Genomic DNA, 23781 nt, shown 5'->3' with positions numbered 1-23781 from the left:
GCGGCTGCGCTCCCGCCGAGGGTTCGGATCCCACATACAGACCGGTTCCCGCTCACTGGCTGAGCGAGGCACGGGGGCAACACCGAGGGCTGCGATCCCGTTGCCGGTCCCGGTCCAGTGCGGGGACGACACTGAGGGTTGCGATCCGTTGCCGGACACGGAAAAAGACAAAAAAAAAAAAAAAAGAAAACAACACCAAATCAGAGCCCATGTTCCATGGCAAATAAGTTCTTTTTATAGAGTAGAATGTTTTTCCAGTTAAGTCGATTGTAAAGATTAGGATGAAGATCCTCTTTTATTTTTAAATCTTTTACTTAGAACTCTAAGATAAGATAAAGTTATTAGGCCCACAGTTTCCGATAGTCCTTTCTTATTTAGTAAACTAATGTGAATCATAGATGTCCTAGAGCTGTACTGTCCAAAATGGTAGCCAGTAGCCACATCTAAATTAATTTTTTTTTTAAAAATTCACTTTCTTGGTCACATTAGCCATATTTCAAGTGCTCATTAGCCACATGTGGCTAGTAACTACCATTTGGGACAGAATAGATACAAAACATTCCATCATTGCAGAAAGTTCTGTTGGACAGTGCTACTGAGAGTATGTTTCATAGTTTCTTGATGTCTTATTATCATGACTCAAATATTTAAAGCTTTCTTCAGCTATTTGTATACCCATGGACATAATACCTCTGGGTTTAATGTCTATAATAATCCATTAATTTCGTTAATCCATGTCTATATCTTGTTCACTGACCATGGTAAGTAAAGAGGGACATTTCAAAGAAATTGTTCATTTTAGTTCCTGAAGTTCTTTTCTTGTCAGTTCCTGCCAGATGGCATTTCTCCAGAAATGCAGTCTAATTTTTATGGAATAATTTGCATAACTTAGAACTTAACTGAAACTATTTTTAACACCTACATATGACAGTTGAAAGTAACTGTTTCAAGTAATTAACATAATTTGAAAGTAACAGCTGCATATGTGTTAAACTGTTTCTTAAAATCTACTCTATAAAAATTATTTTTGGAAGACTCTTTACTGGAAGAAACTAGTGCAGTGATTGTTTTGAACGATTGTATGGACAAAGAAAGAAAGGAATGCTGTTAGTAGCAGATCAGGAGGTGTACTAATCACAAATAGCTTTGTTTCTTTTAAGGAAAATTTAAATTACATATACGAGGGTACTTCAGAAAGTTAATGGAAAAATTGAATGAAAAGATAGTACGAATCTTTCCATGAATCTTTTGAAGACCCCTCTTACTATGTACATTTTAGTATAAATAGTTCTCCATTTTGTTCATGAGAAGATTCAAATGATCATTTTTTAGCCAACTTGAACAGATGAGCTTTTAGGGAAGTCATGAAATAGCCAAATGTTTCATTTCTAATATCCAGTTTTAGTTTAATTATACATAAAGCATTAGAAATGTTTTTTCCCCACTCTTACTTTATGAAAGTTATATACACAACTAGTGTATATAACTTTTCATATGCAACTAGTACCTGTCATTCATCACTAGAGCCACTTTTTGAATCATCTAACAAAGTTTTTGTAGAGTACATCATCTTTACTTCTGTCTTACTGATCCCTCCATTAGACATGTATAAGCATTTAAAAATGGCATTGATTGAAGTTTTTCAGGCTTATGTGTCTTATCCAAACATTTATTTTCTGTTCAAAATAATCAATATAGATCCCTGTAATACGAAAGCTTTGTAAGGATTTAAGTAGAAGATGGCTCCATCTGGGGTTTGGGGGAAAATCTTTGCCTTACACTTGTTATTTTTGTTTTGGTTTGGTTTTTGTGGCTTGCTGTTACAGGGATCAGAATCCTTGACCTTGGTGTTTGCCTTATATTAGGGCACATACAAAAGGGTACTTCAAAAAGTTCATGGAAAAATTGAATTAAAAGATAATGTGGATCTTTCCATGAGCATTTTGAAGACCCCTCATATTATATTCAATTTATGGGAGTTTATTTTTTTGCATAGTGTAGTCAAGAAATGTATTTTCTTATAACAACTAAAAATGTCACTTGAAGTTATTTATAATTTGTGAATTTGTAATGGTTTAAGTATATTAATATATTTATTAGATTTTTCCATGAAAAGTGAGATTAACAGAATTTAAAGTCATTCTGTGATTTCATCCTTCTATACACTGCTTGAACATAGAGAATGCATAAAAACTTGGAAAAGCTTTTCTAATAATAACTCATTTTTATTATCTATTTTTTTCCATTCAAGTATAAAAAATTGTTAATCTTAAAACAAATAAACAAAACCTCATTTCTGGCTCCTGGTAGAAAAAGTTAATTTATATAACAGAATCATAAGATGACATGCGAAAATGTCTTGAGAAACCGAAATAGCTTTCTCTCAGTCATCTTTATGTTCATTTAGACTCCAGATTCTAGACCAGTGATGAGGCACCTTTGGATGGATTGCCGACTCCCTAATTGAAATCTGTAATGTGGCCAGTGGACTGATTTCATTAACTCCCTCTAAGAAGGCCAAATTTCACCCAGCCTCCTCTATTTTCTCCCATTCCCCACATCCCATGTAAACATGTAAGTCCCAGAGATCATGGTGCTGGATGTCTTTGTCATCGTCCTCAGACATGTGAGCACCACTCCACTGGAGCCATAACCCCATGGGAACTGGAGAATGTCAGTGGAGTTTGGCCTAGGACAGGGATGCTAAAAGTGGTCATTTTCTAGATAAAATTTCTCATTTAAAAATCATATTACACCCCCCCACTACCGCAGTATTTTTTTAATCATATGGGAATGCCTTTATTACCTAAGATGTGTATTCTTTGCTTAATTGTTGTTATGTCCATTATATAGATAGATTAATTTGCCCAGCATCACACAGTTAGTAAGTGGTAGATCCATTTACTAGCTACCCATTTTCTTACTCATTTATTTTTATTTTTTCTGTAGTAGTCTTTGCATGTACAAAATGGAGACAGTGGCCAGCTTGTATATAGCTAAAGAGACTGACTTAGAAAAAGGTTTCTTGATTCTTCTATCCTTTAGAAAGCTATAGATACTATTTTATAAGCTCTTGATTAGGCATTTGATGGATGTGAAGATGGAAGCTGGTAATGGTATTTTATTTACCCTCTGTTATTATTAATTTGGTTTATTGAACCATCAAAAAGGCAGGGCTTAAGATGCAAAGTTGAATCTGAATTTAGGAAAGAAGCTGTATGGGTTTTTCCTTAGTTAATGCCAAGTACAACATTGCCCCAGCCTAACTGTGTTGAGATTTAAAGACAAAAGATCAGAAAAATGGAATGTTTTTTTTGTTTTGTTTTGGTTTGGTTTTTTTTTTTGGCAGCTGACCAGTGTGGGTATCCGAACTCTTTGATCTTGCTGTTATCAGCACCACACTCTAACCAAGTGAGCTAACCGACCTGCCTTGGAATGGCTTTTTGGAATGTAGCTTGTCATTTATAAGTGTTTTCAGATTTGTCAGAGAAGGAAACAGATAGGCTGCCTTAGGTTCTTCTCTGATAAATGACTAGCATGTATTTTAAAAACTTATTTGGGTTTCTTCTTTAAATTAAACCTTTTTTAAAAATCCTCTTAAGAAATTACATTTCTATAAAATAGTTTTTCCAGCAGTTATTTCAGCAAATTAGTTTTTTACTTGTCTTACATGTTTCTCCTTTTTTTTTAAAAAAAATTTCATTGTACATATATATGGGGTGCAATTGTGCTATCTAAAATAATTGTGTAGGGCCGGCCCGTGGCTCACTCGGGAGAGTGCGGTGCTGATAACACCAAGGCCCCGGGTTCGGATCCCACATAGGGATGGCCGGTTCGCTCACTGGCTGAGCGTGGTGCTGACAACACCAAGTCAAGGGTTAAGATCCCCTTACCGGTCATCTTTTAAAAAATAAAATAAAATAAAATAATTGTGTAGGGCCGGCCCGTGGCTCACTCGGGAGAGTGCGGTGCTGATAACACCAAGGCCCCGGGTTCGGATCCCACATAGGGATGGCCGGTTCGCTCACTGGCTGAGCGTGGTGCTGACAACACCAAGTCAAGGGTTAAGATCCCCTTACCGGTCATCTTTTAAAAAATAAAATAAAATAAAATAAAATAAAATAAAATAATTGTGTATAACACCAATGACAAACATACCACACTTTGGGAAACACTGGTATATTATATATATAGTGGCACCTTTATATTCATAGCATAGCAGATTGCGTTGATAACACTGTAAGTATGCTTTTCTGAAAATATAACAGGAGAAGATAGAGGTTCCCTTGTGGTTGAACTTCAGTGTGTTTTCTCAACCCTTTCTCCCTCTCTCCTTTCTTTAATAAGGGGAAATATTTCATTGGAAATTTAAAAATTATGTAGAGAGGATCTTAAGACTGCTTATTTTCAGAGGTACTTCTCTCAAATTGGAAGAACCACTGTAAAATTGGTGTCAGTCTTGGCAATTTTCCTGAGTCCCAAAACATAGTACTGTACAGTACTATTCAGACTATCTTGCTAACGTTTGATCTTTGTGCCATTCTTACCAGAGAAGTTTTCAGTTTCAAAACTAGACTTGTAGAATCTTTACTTTTTCTCAGAAGGTTTGGTAAAGTAGCTCTATACTGAAATGTAAGGAGGAAATGATCAAATGTGCAGAATAAAAAAAACCATATATTTAAAAAGGAAAGCCTCAGGGACCTCCTAAATAATATGCAGAATGCAAGTAATCAGAGTCCCAGAAGGAAAGAAGAAAGAGAATGGGTCAGAAAAAAACATTTAAAGGAACAATGATTAAAAACTTCCTGAATTTGATAAAAGGTAGAAATGTACAGGTACAAAGTTCTCAACAAATGGGGAAAAAACCATAACAAAACTCCAGTCTTAAGGCTTACTATACAGCCACGGTAATCAAGAGTGTGGTGTGTTGACAGAGGGATAGATATATAGATCAATGAAATAGAATAAGGTACCTAGAAATAAGATTCACACAAATATGCTCAACTTTTTTTTGACAAAGTTGCAAAAACAATTTAATGAAGACAGAGTTGTCTTTTTAACAAATGGTGCTAGAACAATTGGACATACGTCCTTGTGAAGGAACTGTTCTTTATCTTGACTGTTGGTGGTAGATACAGGAACCTACAAATGTGATAAAATTGTATAAAATGAAATAGACACAAAAATGAGTACAAATGAAATGGAAGAAATCTAAATAAGAACGGTGAATTGTATCAATGTCAAGATCCTGGTTGTGATATTATACTATAGTTTTGTAAAATGTTACTATTGGGAAAGCTGGGTAAAGGACATGCACAATCTCTCTGCATGGGTATTTTATCTCTATAAAAATTACAATTAAAAAAAAGGAAAAGGGAAGAAATGAAAGAACAATAGAGTTTACTGAGGTTCTAAAGGAATAGTGCAGTCTGCCAACATCAACCCACCATTTTAATTAGTAGCTGTCATATATGAGTAGTACCAACCAGGCTAATATAAGCCTTATAAATTTGTATGTGAGGAAAACTAAAACCAGGGAGAATAGAAATTAGGTGTAGATGTTTCATCTATCAACAGGCTTAAGTTTATGGAGCTTATTGCTGTTAATGTTTTGCAACATTTTTTACTGCAACCCAAGATGAAAAGCAAGATTTTACATCCATAATTCAGAGAGAGAGAGAGAGAGTGTGTGTGTGTGTGTGTGTGTGTGTGTGAGAAATTGGAATAAAATTTTCGTAATACAATGTACTATATACTCTTACATTTTATATCCTCTTTTACTTCATATTTTAAAAGACACTGGTGTGACCCTAAAATTGATTTTATGATCCACTAGTAGGTTTTGACTTACATTTTTTTAAAATGCTGTTTCTGAGATAACCAGACCAGCTAGGGACTGGGAGAAAAAAAGAAGCAAAAGTAAAATCTAGATACTTGGGCTTGCAGAGTCATTGAGACAAAAGAATACACAATTAGGTGGTATCACAAATGAGAAGATACAATTCTAACCTTCAGTTTTAACAACTATAACTGACAATAAAGGGACTAAAGCATGAGCTAAAAAAAATGTGAATTTTTTTTTTTTTAGTTTAACCTTTAAGCTTTTAAAGGTATAATCAACTAGGTAAGAGTGATAGTGAATATTTCCCAAATTTTCTTATGTAAACTCAAATTTTAGGTGGTTCTTTGGAGTCAAACAGGCTCTTCACTGTTTTCTCAAGTTGTAAAAATTCTCTCTCTATCTTTTCCCCCTGTTCAGTCTCAGCTGCCACAATCACACAGAAAGCATGAGGACTTGTTTCTTGCATCTGTAGTGCAAACCTAAGCAAGAATACTATTTTGGTTAAACAAAAACATCTCTGTCTTTAAACATAGTAATTTTAATATTAGAAGGGCATCAAATTGTTAGCATATAACTATGATTATTAATATTATGTCATTTAATAAATGTTTATTATAAAAAGAACATTCTTCATAGATCTTAGCACTAGAAGGAATTTTGAGTTCATTTGATTGAAACAAACCCCAAGTATTTACATTTTACAGATGAGACAGTTGAAGCCAGTAGAAGTTAGATGACTTGCTAAAGCCATATAGTGGCGTGTATGCTCATAAGGGGATAAGGGATTGGGGTAGGGTGTGGAGCAGAATAGCCTTCAGGTCTCCTACTTCTATCATTTTTCATTCTATCACACTGCTCTTAAAGAATGAAAATGTTTCAGCATGTTTTAGTCTGTAATGTATTTTTCTGTTTGCAGGAAGATATTCCTCGTCAGCTCGTCTACATTGGTCTTTACCTCTTTCACATTGCTGGAGCTTATCTTTTGAAGTGAGTTTGGATTTTTCATGGATAAATAAATGGACTGGGCAGATAATATGCTATCTGTCTTAATTAATCATTTATCTTTCCATTTTAAATTTGTTCTTTTATCCCACCTGATGATTAAATTTGTTCTTTTAACAGCTTGAATCATCTAGGACTTGTTCTCCTGGTGCTGCATTATTTTGTTGAATTTCTTTTCCACATTTCCCGCCTGTTTTATTTTAGCGATGAAAAGTATCAGAAAGGGTAAGTTATTTAGCCGTTCTGTTTCTTGTGTAGCAGGTATTTAAAGTCAGTGTCTAGATTGCCAAGGTCTGTGCCCTTGGCAATTATATTACTTTTTAAGCTGTTAGTAGTAGCTTTAAATAAAATTAAACTATTTAGCAATTCAGACTTGGTGTTTTACTAAAATTTTTTAAATGGAGTTTTTTTCTTAGCTACAGAGAGTGTATTGGAAATTGGAATTTTGACGGCTTTCACGGTTTACTTTTCTGTTAAAATTTCTCCTACCTTGTTTGCGTGTTTTTCTTTTGGAGAAGGAGTGATAGAGAAGTGAACTTTTAGAAGAAAATGAAATAATAGATAAAATAGCTTTAAATATACCAGAAGATTTTGATGGGAAAATTGGACTGGAAATAGAATTGTAGAGGTATAACTTGTAAAGAATGTAAAGACTCTTAAAAAAAGTAAAACTAGTACTCCTAAGTGGGAATTGTGTCCTCTTCTTTACAATATAGCTTTTTGTTTTGTCCAGCATTTTCAAAATTGTTCTGTAAACCAGTAGTTCCGAGGAATATTAATAGTACTTATACCAAAAAAAAACTGAGCTAAACAAAAAATTAAACAGATTACTGGATTTCTTAGAACCTTAAATAGGCTAATATGTGTTATATATCTCCAAGAGTATGATACAAAATGTAGCATTTCCCAATTTGACTGATGAATTATTTTTTGCAGAATGAGAAATGCTGTTTTAATATGCATCTACTTAATAGGAATTTAATTTCTAATAGAATCTTTTCTTTCTTTGCAATTTTATGAATTTGACTTATGACTTTTTCTTACAGATTTTCTTTGTGGGCAGTTCTTTTTGTTTTGGGAAGACTTCTGACTTTAATTCTTTCAGTACTCACTGTTGGTTTTGGCCTTGCAAGAGCAGAGAATCAGAAGCTGGATTTCAGTACTGGAAACTTCAATGTGTTGGCTGTTAGGTACAATTGATTTAACATTTTTTTTTTTCACTTTGTACTGCTATATAATATGTATTGTTAGTTACTCTATAATTGAATCATCTAAAAATATGAAGAGATAAATATGGGTGTTGGGGAAAATACTCATTTGGTTTGACTTCATACCTGCTATAGTTTTTTATGTCTAAATTGAAATAATAAAGCATTTTTTTAACTTGTAAGATAAATTATTAGTGAAATAATTATTTATTAACAATCTTGCCAACAGACTGGGAATTTTAATACTAAATACTATTGAAGCAGGATAGACTATTTTATTCAATGATATTGTTTTCATACACTCTAATTTTTTGTTTATTTCTTAATATTTCTCAGAATCGCTGTTCTGGCATCCATTTGCATTACCCAAGCATTCATGATGTGGAAGTTCATTAATTTTCAGCTTCGTAGGTGGAGAGAACATTCTACCTTTCAGGCACCAACTGTAAAGAAGAAACCAACAGTGACTAAAGGCAGGTCTTCTAGAAAAGGAACAGGTGTGTATTCAGTAAGCAATGCAAAATGCATGGGAGTAAAATACATTTAAAGAATTTGGGGGCCGGCCCTGTGGCTCACTCGGGAGAGTGCGGTGCTGATAACACCAAGGCCAAGGGTTCGGATCCCACATAGGGATGGCCGGTTAGCTCACTGGGTGAGCATGGTGCTGACAACACCAAGTCAAGGGTTAAGATCCCCTTACCAGTCATCTTTTTCTTATTTATTTGTTTTCAGATCTTATAAAGAAAATTATATTTTACTTTATTAACAAAATTATAGGCAAAGTACTTGAAGCAAAGTAAACTTACCCCATTCCACAGCTGGATGATTCCCTGGGTGAGAGAAGTCAATTATTACCCTCAAAAGCTGTCCACTAAGTTTCTCTCGAGATGTCAAGTTTCCTTCGTTGGTTACCTTGAGCCACTACAGACCAGTGTATATGGTGTTTTAGTCAATTACTAAACTTGAGTGTGATAGTTTGTGTTTTTAAGCATCTCATTCACATTTTAAAAACTTCTTTACTACCCCTTCTCATTCCTCCTTTAGTTCCAAGTGGAACTACTTTTTTAATAACTTCTGATTGCTTGATCATTTGTCATTGCGCTTGCATTTAACTTTTTTCCTCTTTCTGGCTTTTGATTGAAAATACATTGACATTGCAGTTAATTTTTTCAATTTGTATGTGGTGTGATACTTATAACTATAACACAGGAAGTTCCAGTAGATGTATCAATTCTGGTTTGCTCCTTGCAAGTACAGTCTATGCCTCACTGAACCACAGGGATGCGTTCTGAGAAATGCATCATTAGGCTATTTCATGGTTGTGCAAAAGTGTATTATGAAAGGGAACAGCAATGAATTTTCCTATTATGTACACTGGCCACTAGTTGCATGAGCGTGGGCCCTCTAATTATTATTTTTTGTTGTTTGTTTTTTGTTTTTTTGGTGGCTGGCCGGTACAGAGATCTGAACCCTTGATCTTGGTGTTACAAGGTGGTGCTCTAACCAACTGAGCTAACTGGCCAGCCTGGACCCTCTAATTATGGTACTAAGTCTCTCTGTACCTCATTTTCCTCATCCATTAAATGGGGATTAGAATAATAATACCACCCTCACCAAGTTATGAAAATTAAATTACAGGTAGGGATTGTGCCTGGCACTCAGCAAGCACTCAGAGAGTGTTATCTAACTTTTATTAACTGTTATTTTGCTATGAGGATGGGTGAGAATCATTTAAATATGTAAGAATTCTAAAGTAAACAACAACCTTTCACTTGGCTTCAGACCTAATGTGTCAAGTGCTTGGCTTTCTATATTAAAGATCTGAACTATCTTTGGGAGGGTCACCCCGTGGGTAAACTAGGTACTCCTCTTCAACATATTTTGCAGTAGGTTTGTTTACACCAGTATCACCACAAAGTCACGAGTAATGTGTTGCACTCCAACATTACAACAGCTACAATGTCAATAGACAATAGGAATTTTTTTCAGCTCCATTATAATGTTAGGGTACCACTGACATATATGCCATCCGTCAAACAAAATGCCATTGTGTAGTGGATGACTGTTGATATATGATAGTTTATGTCTTCTTGCTCTGTTCTTTTTAAAGTTTGTCCCAGCAATTCTTGTCCCTTTGCATTTTCTTATAAATTTTAGCACAGCTTGGGCAGTTTTCAAAAAAACTTGCTGAGATACTGGATTGAAAGTACATCAAATCTATAGATCTATTTAGAAATAAATGAATATTTCAAGCCATGAACATGATATATAACTCCATTTATGAGAGTACTTCAAAAAGTTAATGGAAAAATGGAATTAAAAGATAATACAGATCTTCCCATAAAGTTTTTGACCCTCGAATTTAGGTTATCTTTAATTTGTCTCAGTGATATTTTTTAATAACGGCTTTATTGAGATATAATTCACATACCATAAAGCTCATCTTTTAAAGCATACATTTCCATGGTTTTAAGTATATTCACAAAGTTGTGCAGACCACTAATTCCAGAATAGTTTTATCCCTTTGAAAAGAAACCCCATGCCCATTAGCTGTCACACCCCATTCCCCTTTTCCCCCTGCCAACCACTAATCTATTTTCTGTCTCTGTGGACTGGCCTTTTCTGGACATTTTATGTAAGTGGAACCATATGATCTGTGATTTTTTGTGACCAACTTTTTTCACTTAGCATGTTTTTGAGGTTCATCCATGTTGTAGCAGGTATCATTCCCTTTTATAGCCATTAATATTCCGTTGTATGCATAGTATCATATTTTGTTTTTCATTCATCAGTTGATGGACATTTAAATTGTTTCCACATTTTCAGCTGTTATGATTAATGATGCTGTGAACATTCATATACAAGTTTTTGTTTGAACATCTCTTTTCATTCCTTTGGGTATATATCTAGGAGAGGAATTGCTGGGTCATATGGTAACTGTATGTTTAATATTTGGGGGGAACTGCTGAACTTTTCCAAAGTGGCTGCACCATTTTACATTCATAGTTTTGCATATTGATATTCAGTTGTCCCTGTGCTGTCTGTTGAAAAGACTAATTTTTCTCTATTGAATTGTCTCAATACCCTTGTCAAAAATCATAAAGTACGAGTTTATTTCTGGACTGAATTCTGTTGCATTTGTTTATATGTCTATTATGCCAGTACCACACTGCCTTCATTACCGTAGCTTTGTAGTAAGTTTTAAAATCAGGAAGGAGTCCCTCAGTTTTTGTTGTTCTTTTTCATGTTTTGATTATTCTGGCTCTCTTGCATTTCCATATGAATTTTAGGATCAGCTTGTCAGTTGGTGCGACAAAAGCCAGCAGGGGTTTTGTTATGGATTACCTTTAATCTGTAGATTGTCTTTGGGAGTATCAACATGTATGTCTTTCCATTTATTTTGGTCTTTAATTTCTTTCAGTTAATTTTGTAGTGAGCAATGTACAAGTTTTGCACTTCTTTTGTTAAATTTGTTTTTAAGTATTTTATTCTTTTTGATGCTATTGTAAAATACATGTAGAATTCTTGTATTAATTTCATTCTCACAGTGTTTGTTGCCAGTGTGTAGAAATACTTTTGATTTTTGTATATTGATTTTGTATTCTACAACCTTGTTGAATTTACTTATTCTAATTTATGTGTGTGTGTGGATTTCTCTGGATTTTCAGTATACAAGGATTACATCATCAGTAAAGATAGTTTTTACTTCTTTCTTTCCAACCTGGATGCTTTCTATTGTATCTTCTTGCCAGATTACCCTGGGTACAACCTCCAGAATACTGTTGAGTAGAAATGGCGAGAGCAAATATCCTGGGCTCGTTCCTGATCTTAGGGTGTAAGCATCCAGTCTTTCACCATTTAATATAATGTTAGCTGTGGGTTTTTCATTAATGATCTTTATCAGGTTGAAGAAGTTCCCTTCTATTCCTAGTTTTGTTTTTGTCATGAAAGGATATTAGATTTTGTCAGTTGCTTTTTTTTCCCTGTATCTATTAAGATAATCATGTGCTTTTTGTCCTTTTTTCTGTTGATATTATAGAGTACATTAATTCATTTTCAGATGGTAAACCATTGTTATATTCCTGGGATAAATCTCACTTGGCCATGGTGTATAATAATCCTTTGTGTATATTGCCAGATTTGGTTTGCTAGTATTTTGTTGAGCATTTTTATGTTTACATTCATAAAGGATATTGGCATTTATTTATTTATTTATTTTTTGCAAAAATATTTGTTGGGTTTTGGTATGAGGCTAATAATGGCTTCATAATATGACTTGGGGATTGTTTTTTCTATTTTTTGAAAGTTCTTGAGGGAAATATCTTGTAGATTTCTGTATAGGGATCTCATGTACTTTTTAAATTTAGATTTATACTCAGGTATTTTATTTTTTAAGCTAGTATATATGGTATTTTTGAAAAAGTTTCATTATTTTTATATAGAAATGCCATTGGTTTTCTTTATGATACTATCCTTGTGTTGAGAAACCTTCCTAACTCACTTCTTCTAAAATTTACAGTAAGTTACACAGTCATGTCATCTACAAATATTGCATCTTTTCTTTTCCTTGCCATACTGTGCTAGCTAGGACCATACCATAACAATGAACAGAAAATGTGAGTAAAGACCTCCTTCTCTTGTTCCTCATACAAGGGGGAGTGCTTTCAATATTTCAGCATTAGTAATGTTTTGTAGATGCCCTTTATTCAATTATAGAAGTTCTCTTCTGTGTGTCATTTGCTAAGTTTTTGTCATGGCTGAATGTGGAATTTTGAGAAAAGATTTTTTGCAACTATTTAGATAATCATATAGGGCTTATTTTGTTGTTAATTTTGTAGGGCTGGCCAGTACCAGGATCCAAACCCCTAACCTTGGGGTTAGTTTTTCCTTATTCTCTCAAAATAGTGAATTACATTGATTTTCAAATGTTAAACTAATCTTGCATTCCTGGGGCCGAGCCCGTGGCGCACTCGGGAGAGTGCAGCACTGGGAGCGCAGCAGTGCTCCCACCGCGGGTTCAGATCCTATATAGGGATGACCGGTGCGCTCACAGCACTCACTGGCTGAGCACAATGCGGCTGGTCTCAAAAAGGACAAAAAAAAAAAATCTTGCATTCCTGGGGCCGAGCCCGTGGCGCACTCGGGAGAGTGCAGCACTGGGAGCGCAGCAGTGCTCCCACCGCGGGTTCAGATCCTATATAGGGATGACCGGTGCGCTCACAGCACTCACTGGCTGAGCACAATGCGGCTGGTCTCAAAAAGGACAAAAAAAAAAATCTTGCATTCCTGTCATACACCCAAGTTGGTGGGAATACATCACTTTTGCTGGATTAGTTTTTCAAAATTTTGTTAGGATTTTTGCATCTGTGTTTATATAAGTGAATGGCCTGTAATTGGTCGTTTTTTTAGTTTGTTTGGGGTTTTTTTGTAATATCCTTATCGAGTGTTTGTTGTTGTTGTTTTTGTTTGTTTTTGTGGCTAGCTGGTACAGGGATCTGAACCCATGACCTTGGTGTTATAAGGCTGTGCTCTTACCAACTGAGCTACCTTGTCAGGTTTTGATGTCAGGGATCTGTGGATTTATAAAAAGCATTGGGTAGATTTGTCCTTTGTGTAATATCAGCATTATTTCTTTTGGAAATGTTTGTAAGAATTCACCAGTGAAGTCTGACCTAGTGTCTTCTTTATGGGAAGGCTTTTAACTACAGATTTATATTCTTTAATAGAAAATATGATTGTTCAGATTTTCTATTTCTTATTGTCTCTCTTTTGTAAGTTGTGTTTTTCAAAGAATTTGTCTATTTCATACAAATTTGCAAATGTATTGGCATAAAATTATTCATAATATCCTCTTACTGTCTTATTAATATCTGTAGATCAGCAGTGATTTCTGTTTTTCATTAAAATTTTTGCTTTTCTCTTTTTCTTTCATCAGTCAAAACAAACATTTATCCTTTTTTTGTTGATTTTCTTAGTTGTATCTTTTTTTTTTTTTTTTTTTTTCCTAAAGATGACCGGTAAGGGGATCTCAACCCTTGGCTTGGTGTTGTCAGCACCATGCTCAGCCAGTGAGCAAACCGGCCATCCCTATATGGGATCCGAACCCGCGGCCTTGGTGTTATCAGCACCGCACTCTACCGAGTGAGCCACGGGCCGGCCCTAGTTGTATCTTTTTTGTATCATTGATTTCAGCTCTTCTTCTTTGGGTTTAATTTGCTATTTTGTCTGTGGTTTACCTTCCTCAAATGGATCTTTGGATAATTGATTTTCATACCTTCTTGTGAGTTAAATTCAATTAAGGGCAAACTTTCCCTCTCAGCACTGCTTCAGCTATATTTCACAAGTTTTGATGTCTTTTTCATTATCATTCAGTTCACAATATTTTATACTTCCAATTGTGATTTCTTCTTTGACCCATGGACTATTTATAAGTGCATTATTTAATTTATAAATATCCGGTAATTTTTTAGTTTCTATTTGCTGTTGATTTCCATCTTAATTCCACTGTTGTTAAAGAACGTCTTCTGAACGGTTTCAATGTCTTGAAATTTGTCAAGACTTTCATTACCATTCATCCTTTATCTAGTTTTGGTACGTTTTTGTTTTGGACCTCAAAAGGATATGCATTCTGCATTTATTGGGTATTGTGTCCTGTGTCATGTCAAATTTGTTAATTGTGTTCAATCTTTTGTAATTTTACTGATTTGGTGGAGGGAATTCTGCTTGTTCTGTCAGTTACTGCAAAAGTTAGGTTAAAATTTTGCACTGTGATGGTAACGTTGGCCATTTCTTCTTGTAGTTTTATAAGTTTTTACTTTACATATTTTGATGATGTGTTATTAGGTACATCAAAATTTAGGACTGTTCTATCTTCCTGTTGAATTTGTTCTTTATTTTTTTATTATCATATGTCTGGTTTGTCTGAATTTACTATAGCCAGATCAGCTTTCTTTTGGTAAGACAGTATCATGGCATATCTTTTCCTGTATCTTTTTACTTCCAACCTAGGTCTTTACATATAAATTGTGGCTCTTGTAAACGTCAGGTAATTGAATTTCACTTTTTTTCATTCAGTCTGATCATTATCATCTTCGCATTCTGGCATGTCTACAAGGGTAATTCATAAAGTTTGTTGAAAAATTTAATTAAAATATCATATGAATCTTTTCATGAGCTTTTTGAAGCCCTCTTGTGCTATGATGTGCCTGGGTATGGTTTTCTTTATATTTATCCTGTTTTGTGTTGTATCAAGCTTTTTGAATCTTGGCTTGGTTTCATTTATGATTTTTGGAAAAATTCTTGGTCATTATTTCTTCAAGTATTGCTTCAGCCTCATTCTATTTCTCCTGCCCTTCTGGAGTTTCAGTTATATATGCATTAAACCCTTTTACCCTATCCCGTATATCTTTTCACACTCTGTATTTTCCATTCTCTTTTTCTGAGTTTTAATATGAGTATTTTCTTCAGTTCATTCATCTTGTCTGTTGTGCCTAATCTGCTATTAAATTTGTATTTTGATTTACTGTGTTTTCCAGTTCTAAGATTAAAGATTTCAGGTCTCTGGTGAAATTCTCCATCTTTTCATCTGCCTTCTTGAGTATTAATCATTGTTCTAGTAATGTCCCTTTCTGATAACTCCAGATCTGGATCACCTAAGGTTCTGTTTCTGACGGTATTTTTCTCTTGATTTTTAGTCATTTGGTTTTGTTTTCTAACATGCCTGGTAATTTTTGACTCCTGTATGTTTTCTCTAAAAATGTATAAAGGCTCTAGATTAAATATGGGTGGATCACTCAATCTCACTGAAGTTGACCTATTTCCAGTTTCCTCTCATTTCTAAGTCTTCCACATATTGGCTGTTTATAAGGGCTTTCTTCCCTGATAGACCCTGAAATCAAATTCTTTTTTTTTTCTTCTCAATGTGAGACTTCTACATCTATGTTTAACTTTGTTGTTTCTTAGGAGTTGCCTTCTGCTTGATTGCTAAGTCTTGCTTTGTGTGTGCACAGTTTAATATTGGTAAATGCCTTGAGAGAGAAATAAATATAGAATGTTGGGTTTTTTTCTCTACAGTTCTCTTATCTCCAGGATTTTGGCTGTAATCTTAGCTGCTTGTTATCCCTGAACTCAGTTCTAGAGCTATTACTTTATTGTGCTATCTGCCTCTGCTCCACTGAGTCTACAAATGGTCCAGGAGAAATAGCAATTAATGCATAGTAACCTCAGTTCATTTCCTTTCTTTCCAGAACCTTGGTACATCAAGTCCTAGCTGTCTTAGTTGTTTTCCAGAGCCTTCAAACATCCATTTTTATATTCAACTTCTATGGATATTTTTGGAGGATTAGTCTGATGTCAGGCACGTCATCATAACTTGAAGAAGAATTTCATGATATGCTCTTAAACATAAGAGTCATCATCCTAAACACCGTCTTGTTTACATGTTGTAAAGAAATAGCCCCAAAAGCTTTGCTGTCAAATGTGAAAAGGTTCTTTATTTCTATTGAAAGTACTTCTCTTTGTTTTAAGTACTGCTCTTTGTTTTAAAATTCTTATAACAGTTTTTTAAAGTTTTTTTCTATCCTGTCACTTTTTTTCTGCTTTCAGTAATAATTACTTTTCCTTTAATTTGCTGCTTTTAGTTCATTGTGTTAACACGTTACCAGGTTTTATGATTGGTTAAATACTAGTAAAGATTAAGCACTAGGTAAATAAGTTTCACCTGAGTATATATTGGATTTTAAGTTTTCTTTTCTGAAGGTACCTTTATGTATAAAGATTATATTCTTTGTATTTATTTATAAAGGAGAATAATACTGATTCTTTTTTCTTTTCAGAAAATGGTGTGAATGGAACAGTAACTTCAAATGGAGCAGACTCTCCCCGTAACAGAAAAGAAAAATCTTCATAATGAATTTTAAACTAATTGATCAATGTCCCCAAAGAAATCTGCTTTTTACTATATCTTTCAGCATTAGAGATTTTTCTGTTCTTGAAAATACAGTTTGTGCTCTTTGATTCTTGCTATTTTACTGTTTCATGTATTTTTTAAGAGGGCATTTGAGGGGAGGATGATTACTATGAGTGAAAAAAATATTTTAGCTTAGACTAAGCTACCTGCCTTCAAAATAGTTTAGGGACCACCATCATATTTTATTTTGTTTTTTATCTTTGAGCATTTTTCTAATGATTTGAAGAAAAAACTATTTACAAAAATCCCTCGTATCAGTGATACAATTTCTTGCTCTCACCAGTTTTTTATAATATTGGCAAGATGGCCTGTTCCAACAAGGTCATATTTTTTTAAGTTATCTTTCAGGGTAAAATGAAAATACTATAAAGATGTCAATTTTAATATGTTTTCAGTGTTCTCTAATTTTTAGGAATTTTTGTAGCCTTTACACCTGGAAAAAAAGATTTGTAAAATCACCAAAATAATTGTGTGCTTTATTTTATAGGTCGTGGTCGTTATTGTTACATCCCCATTTAAAAAAAAAAATTCTAATGGTTACAACGTGGTGATTCATTGCCATATATATTGAATCAAAATATCTTATGAACATAAAAGTACTTGTGAAGTAAAATCTTTCTTGTGCATTTTTAACACTTGTAAACTGGAAATCAGAAAATATTTACTATGAAGAGGAATATCTGACTTATATAGCCCTTTTTGATATGTTTATTAATAATGATTCTTAATGGGGCTTGTCACAAGTTTGATATGCGCAGCATGTTAGAACAATATTGTTTAACCTGTAAACCCTTTTAAAAAATAATGCCTACTTGATTTATATCTATAAAAACAATGTCAGGTAATTATATTTGGAAAACATTTAATGCACTAACTTTAAAGAAATTGAAAATTCAGGTGGATAAATAGTCTTTCAAAAGACAGTGCTTTATGTTATAACTATAGCTTTGGTCCCATCTTTAATTGAGAACATTTATCTGTATAAAACATATTTTTGGATAAATATATATATATATTTGTATCTCTACAGAAAGATTCTAAAAAGCATTTGAGTAAAATATTTGGTTCCCTTTTCTATAATTATCTTTTAAAACCTTATAGGTATATTTGGTTTGTCGTTGTCTTTACAGTATATATATTGCTCCTTTTGGTGTTCACATCTTGTTCCCCATTTCTCACTTGTGTCACCAGCTAATGTTTGTACCATTTTTAGTGTAAAAGTTGCAGACCTGTTAGGTCTGCAGTTAAGTTGCCATGCTGCTAGAAAGTTGTGCTTTCTCTTTCCAGCCGTTTACCTACTTCCTGGAAAAAGTAGTAGCTCTCTGTAGCATTATGGAGTTTCAGTGGAACCAAATTTTTGCCATTAAAAACTGGCATTATATTGAACTATACACTGAGAAATCAATCAGAATAAAAATTTTTACTTTCACAAGCTGCATGCTGGATGTTTCCTTCGTAATTAGCATTTTTGCTATTTAGTATATAATCTCATTGAAATGTACCATGTTTCAAGGTTACACTGTTAGACATTTAGAACAACCTTTCCCAAAATGTGTGTTCTGCAAAAAAAAATCATTTCATAGGATATTTATAAGGGCTACGAGGGGAAAAACGTTCAAATGCAAATAAATTCAGGGACTATTGGGTTAAACAAATTAAAGATTTGTCTGTACTATAGGACTATTCAGTCCTTAATATGCAAATGTGCTTCCTAGTGGTGTACAAAAAATGTTGGCAATGGGGATATAACATGCAGTGTTTCCTACCTCATTTGATTGTGGAATCTTCTTTTCACTGAATTACTTACAGCACTTGTGTTCTACAGCATACACTATGTATTTAGGAAAAGAAAAAAGTAACCCTTGGTATGTAGTTAGAGCTTCACAAGACACACACACACACACACACACACACACACACACACACACACGCTCAATTGTAATTGTAAATTATAAGCTCTAAATCCCTGTTCCCCAGTGCCCAGAGGAAAGTAAGGTCTTTCTTAGCTGGCTTCCAGATCCTGGAGACGTTGTCAGTATCACCTGGACTCAGATAGAACTTTGAAGCCTGGTGGAAAGCATGTAGGACCTTGAACCAGGACAGCTTCTATCTGCTTTATCTTAGACTTTGAGTGACCTCGAACTAGTTGTTTTGCTATTCTGGGGTTTTAAGTCTTTCCCTGTGTGTAAAATGCCTTTTTGTCTACATTTTAGAATATGGTTGTAAGAGGTCCAGGTGGATTGTTCTGGAACAGCAGTTTTGCAGTCCTAATCAGAACTAATCCTGGAGCAAAGTTTGTATAGGTGGTGAAATGAGGGGGAGAAGTTTTTTGTCGCACAGATGTGATCAGCAATAACCCAATGATACCCCGTATCTCCATGGTATTGCCAAATGTTTTCACTAAAAACTAGTTCTGCTTATTTACATATGGACAGCAAAAATTGTTTTTAAGAAGTAAGAGCAATGGTATTGATCACCCATTTGCATCCTTTCTTTTTTTGGTTCCTGGCTGGTACAGGGATTCAAACCCTTAGATCTTGGTGTTATATAACACCATGCCCTAACCAACTGAGCTAGTCAGGCAGCCCTGTTTGCATCTTTAAACGAATGCCTCTAGATGTAACTCTGGAGAAAATTTTAGGGGATAATGCTTAAACATGTTTTTCCCAAAAGAACACCCTAGATGTGGTGGGTGATTCAGTCAAGAATTATCTACTATAAAACTTGAAGACAAGACATGTTTGAAAATTTCAAAGTAGACAGCAAGTGCTGGGAGGAAGAATTAAGATTAGAAACCCAGGGTCTGAGGAGAGTGAATGGGATTGCAGTCTCTAGGAGCTTCAGAAAAGCCCTGGGCGTACAGCCCAATCTACTAGGATAAAATGACAGGCAGGAATACAAGCTCATAATAATTGTGCTTTGTTGATCTGGATACTTAATATCTTTTAAAAGCTATTAGCCAGTTACAGAAGGCAACACTCCTGTGGTTCAGCTCTGTTTTGTGCAGACAGCAGAGAACCCAGTATTTACAAAGATGAACCTGTTTGTTTATCTAAGCTTTATTTACTTTACAAAAAGTTGCACCAGGTATCTAAGTGACACACTGACCAGCTTTATTCAATACTATTTGGGAAAAAGCTAAGCCAATTTGTCTAGCTTAACTATCTTTTTTTTTTTTTTTTTTTTTTTTTAAAGATGACCGGTAAGGGGATCTTAACCCTTGACTTGGTGTTGTCAGCACCACGCTCAGCCAGTGAGCGAACCGGCCATCCCTATGTGGGATCCGAACCCGTGGCCTTGGTGTTATCAGCACCGCACTCTCCCGAGTGAGTCACGGGGCCGGTCCAAGCTTAACTATCTTTTTTTTTTTTTTTAAAGATGACCGGTAAGGGGATCTTAACCCTTGACTTGGTGTTGTCAGCACCACGCTCAGCCAGTGAGCGAACCGGCCATCCCTATGTGGGATCCGAACCCGTGGCCTTGGTGTTATCAGCACCGCACTCTCCCGAGTGAGCCACGGGGCCGGCCCAAGCTTAACTATCTTTAGAGAAAAGATTATTAATGTATTTGTTCAAGACTGAAGTCAAATATTTTGGGTGTCCAGAAAATAAAAAAATAAAGAGGCTTAGTACTCATTCATGACTATTAGTAAGTTAACTTAGACCTTATTTAAGTCGACTGAAGGAAAAAAAAAATCTCATATTTTGAAGATCTAAACTTCAACCAGTTCAAGTGATAATCTCAGTGATTGCCAGAGTAGTTACATGTGAGACTAGCAGACCAGAGTTCAAATCTTGACACCACCACTAATTTTCTCTGTGTGATAAAACGTCTGTCAAGAGTTCCTGTGAATAGCACCTATCTCACAATGTAGTTCTGAGAACTGAGACTGTACATCAATTGTACATAACTTTGTGCCTGATGTTTATTAAATGTTAGTTGTTAGCTCATGAGGTTGTGACAAGCAGCAGTAACTGTCAGTTGTCACTGCTTTTCCTGTTTTGTGCTGAAGTTTTACCTTGTTGAGCATTCATGCTATGCAATGCAAGTACAGTGTTTCATAGTTTACCCTTGAGCAGGTGGGTGTAATATTGTGAAAATATATAATTGGTCTTGGGGCCCCATCTCCTGACATACAACTTCTAAAATCCTTAGAATCATCAAAGTGCTGTCTTTTTGTATGTTAATGAGTTCACTGATGGCTGGTAGCCCCTAGGTAGCTTCAGGATGAGGGTTGGTTGCAGGAAAGACCAAGACAGGACTTTCAGCCCCACACCCCAACCTCCATGGAGGGGAGAGGGGCTGAAGGGGAAGTTGATCACCAGTGGCCAATGATTTAACCAATCACTGCCTACGTGTTCACTTCCTGAGTTCAGGGAGCTTCCAGATAGCGAACACAGGGAGGTTCCTGGGAGAAATGCCTTGTGCATTTCTTCATCTGTGTTCTTTGTAATATCCTTTATAATAAACTGGTAAATATAAGTACATATTTACCTGAGTTCTGTGGGCCTCTTTGGCAAACTAACTGAACCCAAGAAAGGGGTTGTGGGAACTGTGATTTATAGCTGGTTGGTAAGAAGTTCCAGAGGCCTAGACTTGTGACTCGCATCTGAAGGGGTGGGGGTCAGTCTTGGGGACTGAGCCCTCAACCTGTGGGATCTGACACTATCTCCAGGTAACAATGTTGAAATAGATTTTGAATTAGAGGACACACAGCTGGTGTCTGCAGCAGAACTGCTTGCTTGCTAGTGGTGCAAGCAAATCTCCACCCATTTGGTCACAGAAGTCTATCTTCTATGTTGATTGTTGCTGAGTAAGAGTATAGGAAACACTTCACTTTGGCAGTTTGTGTGTTTTTCCTAACAATGGGCTAATAAAGTTGCACGAAATGTTCAAGTTAACCTTACACCCAGCACGGGTTTGGATCCCTTATAGGGATGGCCGTTTAGTTCACTGGATGAGCATGGTGCTGACAACACCAAGTCAAGGGTTAAGATCCTCTTACCAGTCATCTTTAAAAAAAAAAAAAAAAGGAAAATGTCTGTACTGTATCAATTGAGTATAAGAAAATTGAAAAATCAAGTGTCGTTCTAAAAAGTGAATTCAATTCTGTACAATTAGGCCTAAAAGACTACCAGGAACATGTTAGAATGATTGGTGGTTTACCTAAATCCTAATACATGTAGGAAGCTTTGAAAATTTCAAAAGAAAATATGCAAGGCTGGGTTCAATTTCATCTTCAAAGAGAACTTCCATAACCGCACAATCATCAATCATTCTCAGTGAATAGCAAGCCCCAGTTTAAACCTAGAAGTCATTTCTTTGTTGATATTACGGTATGGTGGGTCAATTCTGCCTCAATGCAGAAACTCTGGTACAAAGAAATGAGACAGAGATGGGAAGATAATCATTAGCAAAAGGAAATGTCTTTCTGAAGAAAAGAAAAATAGCCTGCAGTGATTTTCATTGAAATGTATAGAACACATCTCTGAATATTGGCCATTATATAGAAAGCTCAGGCTCATCTCATTCTTCTATTATATAGCATCTTCATTTTGCATGGCCTATTTTTTTTTTTTTCAGTGAACACTACAACAGAATAAAAAATTTAAAAAGCAAAGCCATCTTGTGGAATGCAGCTTCAGGTTTAATCACTGCTCTTCTTGTTTGACTGTATTTTGATGAGCACCAACACTCTAATTATGGTCCAGCATCTCTTGTTTAGCAGGCAATGCCAATCATACCCGATTATATACTGCTCTAGAGTAAGTATCTGTTGAGGGCTGCTGCAATCAGCACCCTGATTTTCCACTCACGCTCCATCCACGTCAGCGCTCTAGTCTCCAGAGGTGAGAGCAGCTGTACTCGCTGTACTCATTAACCCAGGAGCCCTTGACATTTGTTTTTTTCTTTTTTGCCTAATGTCACAAATTCTCTACTAAAGGAAACACTTTCAGCCTGTTTTTTTTTTCATTGATTACTTCAGCTGTTTCTTACACAATATTTGCACTTTAACCTAAAATAGTACTCTTCCATTTCACACACTGAGGTTCAAAATTCCAAAGGAAAAAGTTATATATTATCCCCATACCAGCCAGCCACCAAAAAGAAAAAAAATTCCAAAGAGAAGACCTGCACATGACTATAACGCGATGTGATAGACTGGCGAATGTGGGGGACCAAGTTGAAAGCAGATCCAGAACTTTACTCATTATTCTGAAAGTTTAGCTCTTTTTTTTTAAAAGATGACCGGTAAGGTGATCTCAACCCTTGGCTTGGTGTTGTCAGCACCACGCTCAGCCAGTGAGCAAACCGGCCATCCCTATATAGGACCCAAACCCATGGCCTTGGTGTTATCAGCACCGCACTCTACCGAGTGAGCCACGGGCCGGCCTTGAAAGTTTAGCTCTAAGGGCTGACCCCGTGGTGCACTTGGGAGAGTGCGGCGCTCCCGCTGTGGGTTCGTATCCTATATAGGGATGGCCAGTGCGCTCACTGGCTGAGCGCGGTGCGGATGACGCCAAGCCAAGGGTTGCGATCCCCTTACCGGTCACAAAAAAGACAAAAAAAAAAAAAGTTTAGCTTTAAAAGTATTGGAAATTAGTTTCTTCTCGGTATTTCCAATTGCCTAAAAAACTGAAGTTATCAGTTACATAGGATATTTTATACTTAGTGATTCTTATTTCAGGGAAGCTTAGTTTTAATAGTTTCTACCCTGAAATACTCTTATTCCCCTTTAGCTCTGCCAATGTCAATTCTTG

At 35.5% G+C, this 23781-nt stretch overlaps 1 protein-coding gene across 1 annotated transcript in view; it reads left to right on the top strand.

The window, feature by feature from the left end:
- TRAM1 (translocation associated membrane protein 1) overlaps window positions 1-18456 on the top strand; it is a 36976-nt gene extending 18520 nt beyond the window's left edge. The window contains exons 7-11 of the mRNA XM_008586591.1: window positions 6759-6829; window positions 6965-7069; window positions 7891-8034; window positions 8389-8549; window positions 16887-18456. Of these exons, the coding sequence (XP_008584813.1) occupies window positions 6759-6829; window positions 6965-7069; window positions 7891-8034; window positions 8389-8549; window positions 16887-16960 (555 nt within the window). The 3' untranslated portion in view covers window positions 16961-18456. The remainder of the gene's footprint in view (window positions 1-6758; window positions 6830-6964; window positions 7070-7890; window positions 8035-8388; window positions 8550-16886) is intronic.
- The last annotated feature ends 5325 nt before the right edge of the window (window positions 18457-23781 follow it).

The sequence above is a fragment of the Galeopterus variegatus genome, unplaced genomic scaffold, assembly GCF_000696425.1.
Source record: "Galeopterus variegatus unplaced genomic scaffold, G_variegatus-3.0.2 Scaffold110, whole genome shotgun sequence".
Lineage (NCBI taxonomy): Eukaryota > Metazoa > Chordata > Mammalia > Dermoptera > Cynocephalidae > Galeopterus > Galeopterus variegatus.
This window is presented reverse-complemented; position numbering and strand designations above follow the sequence as displayed.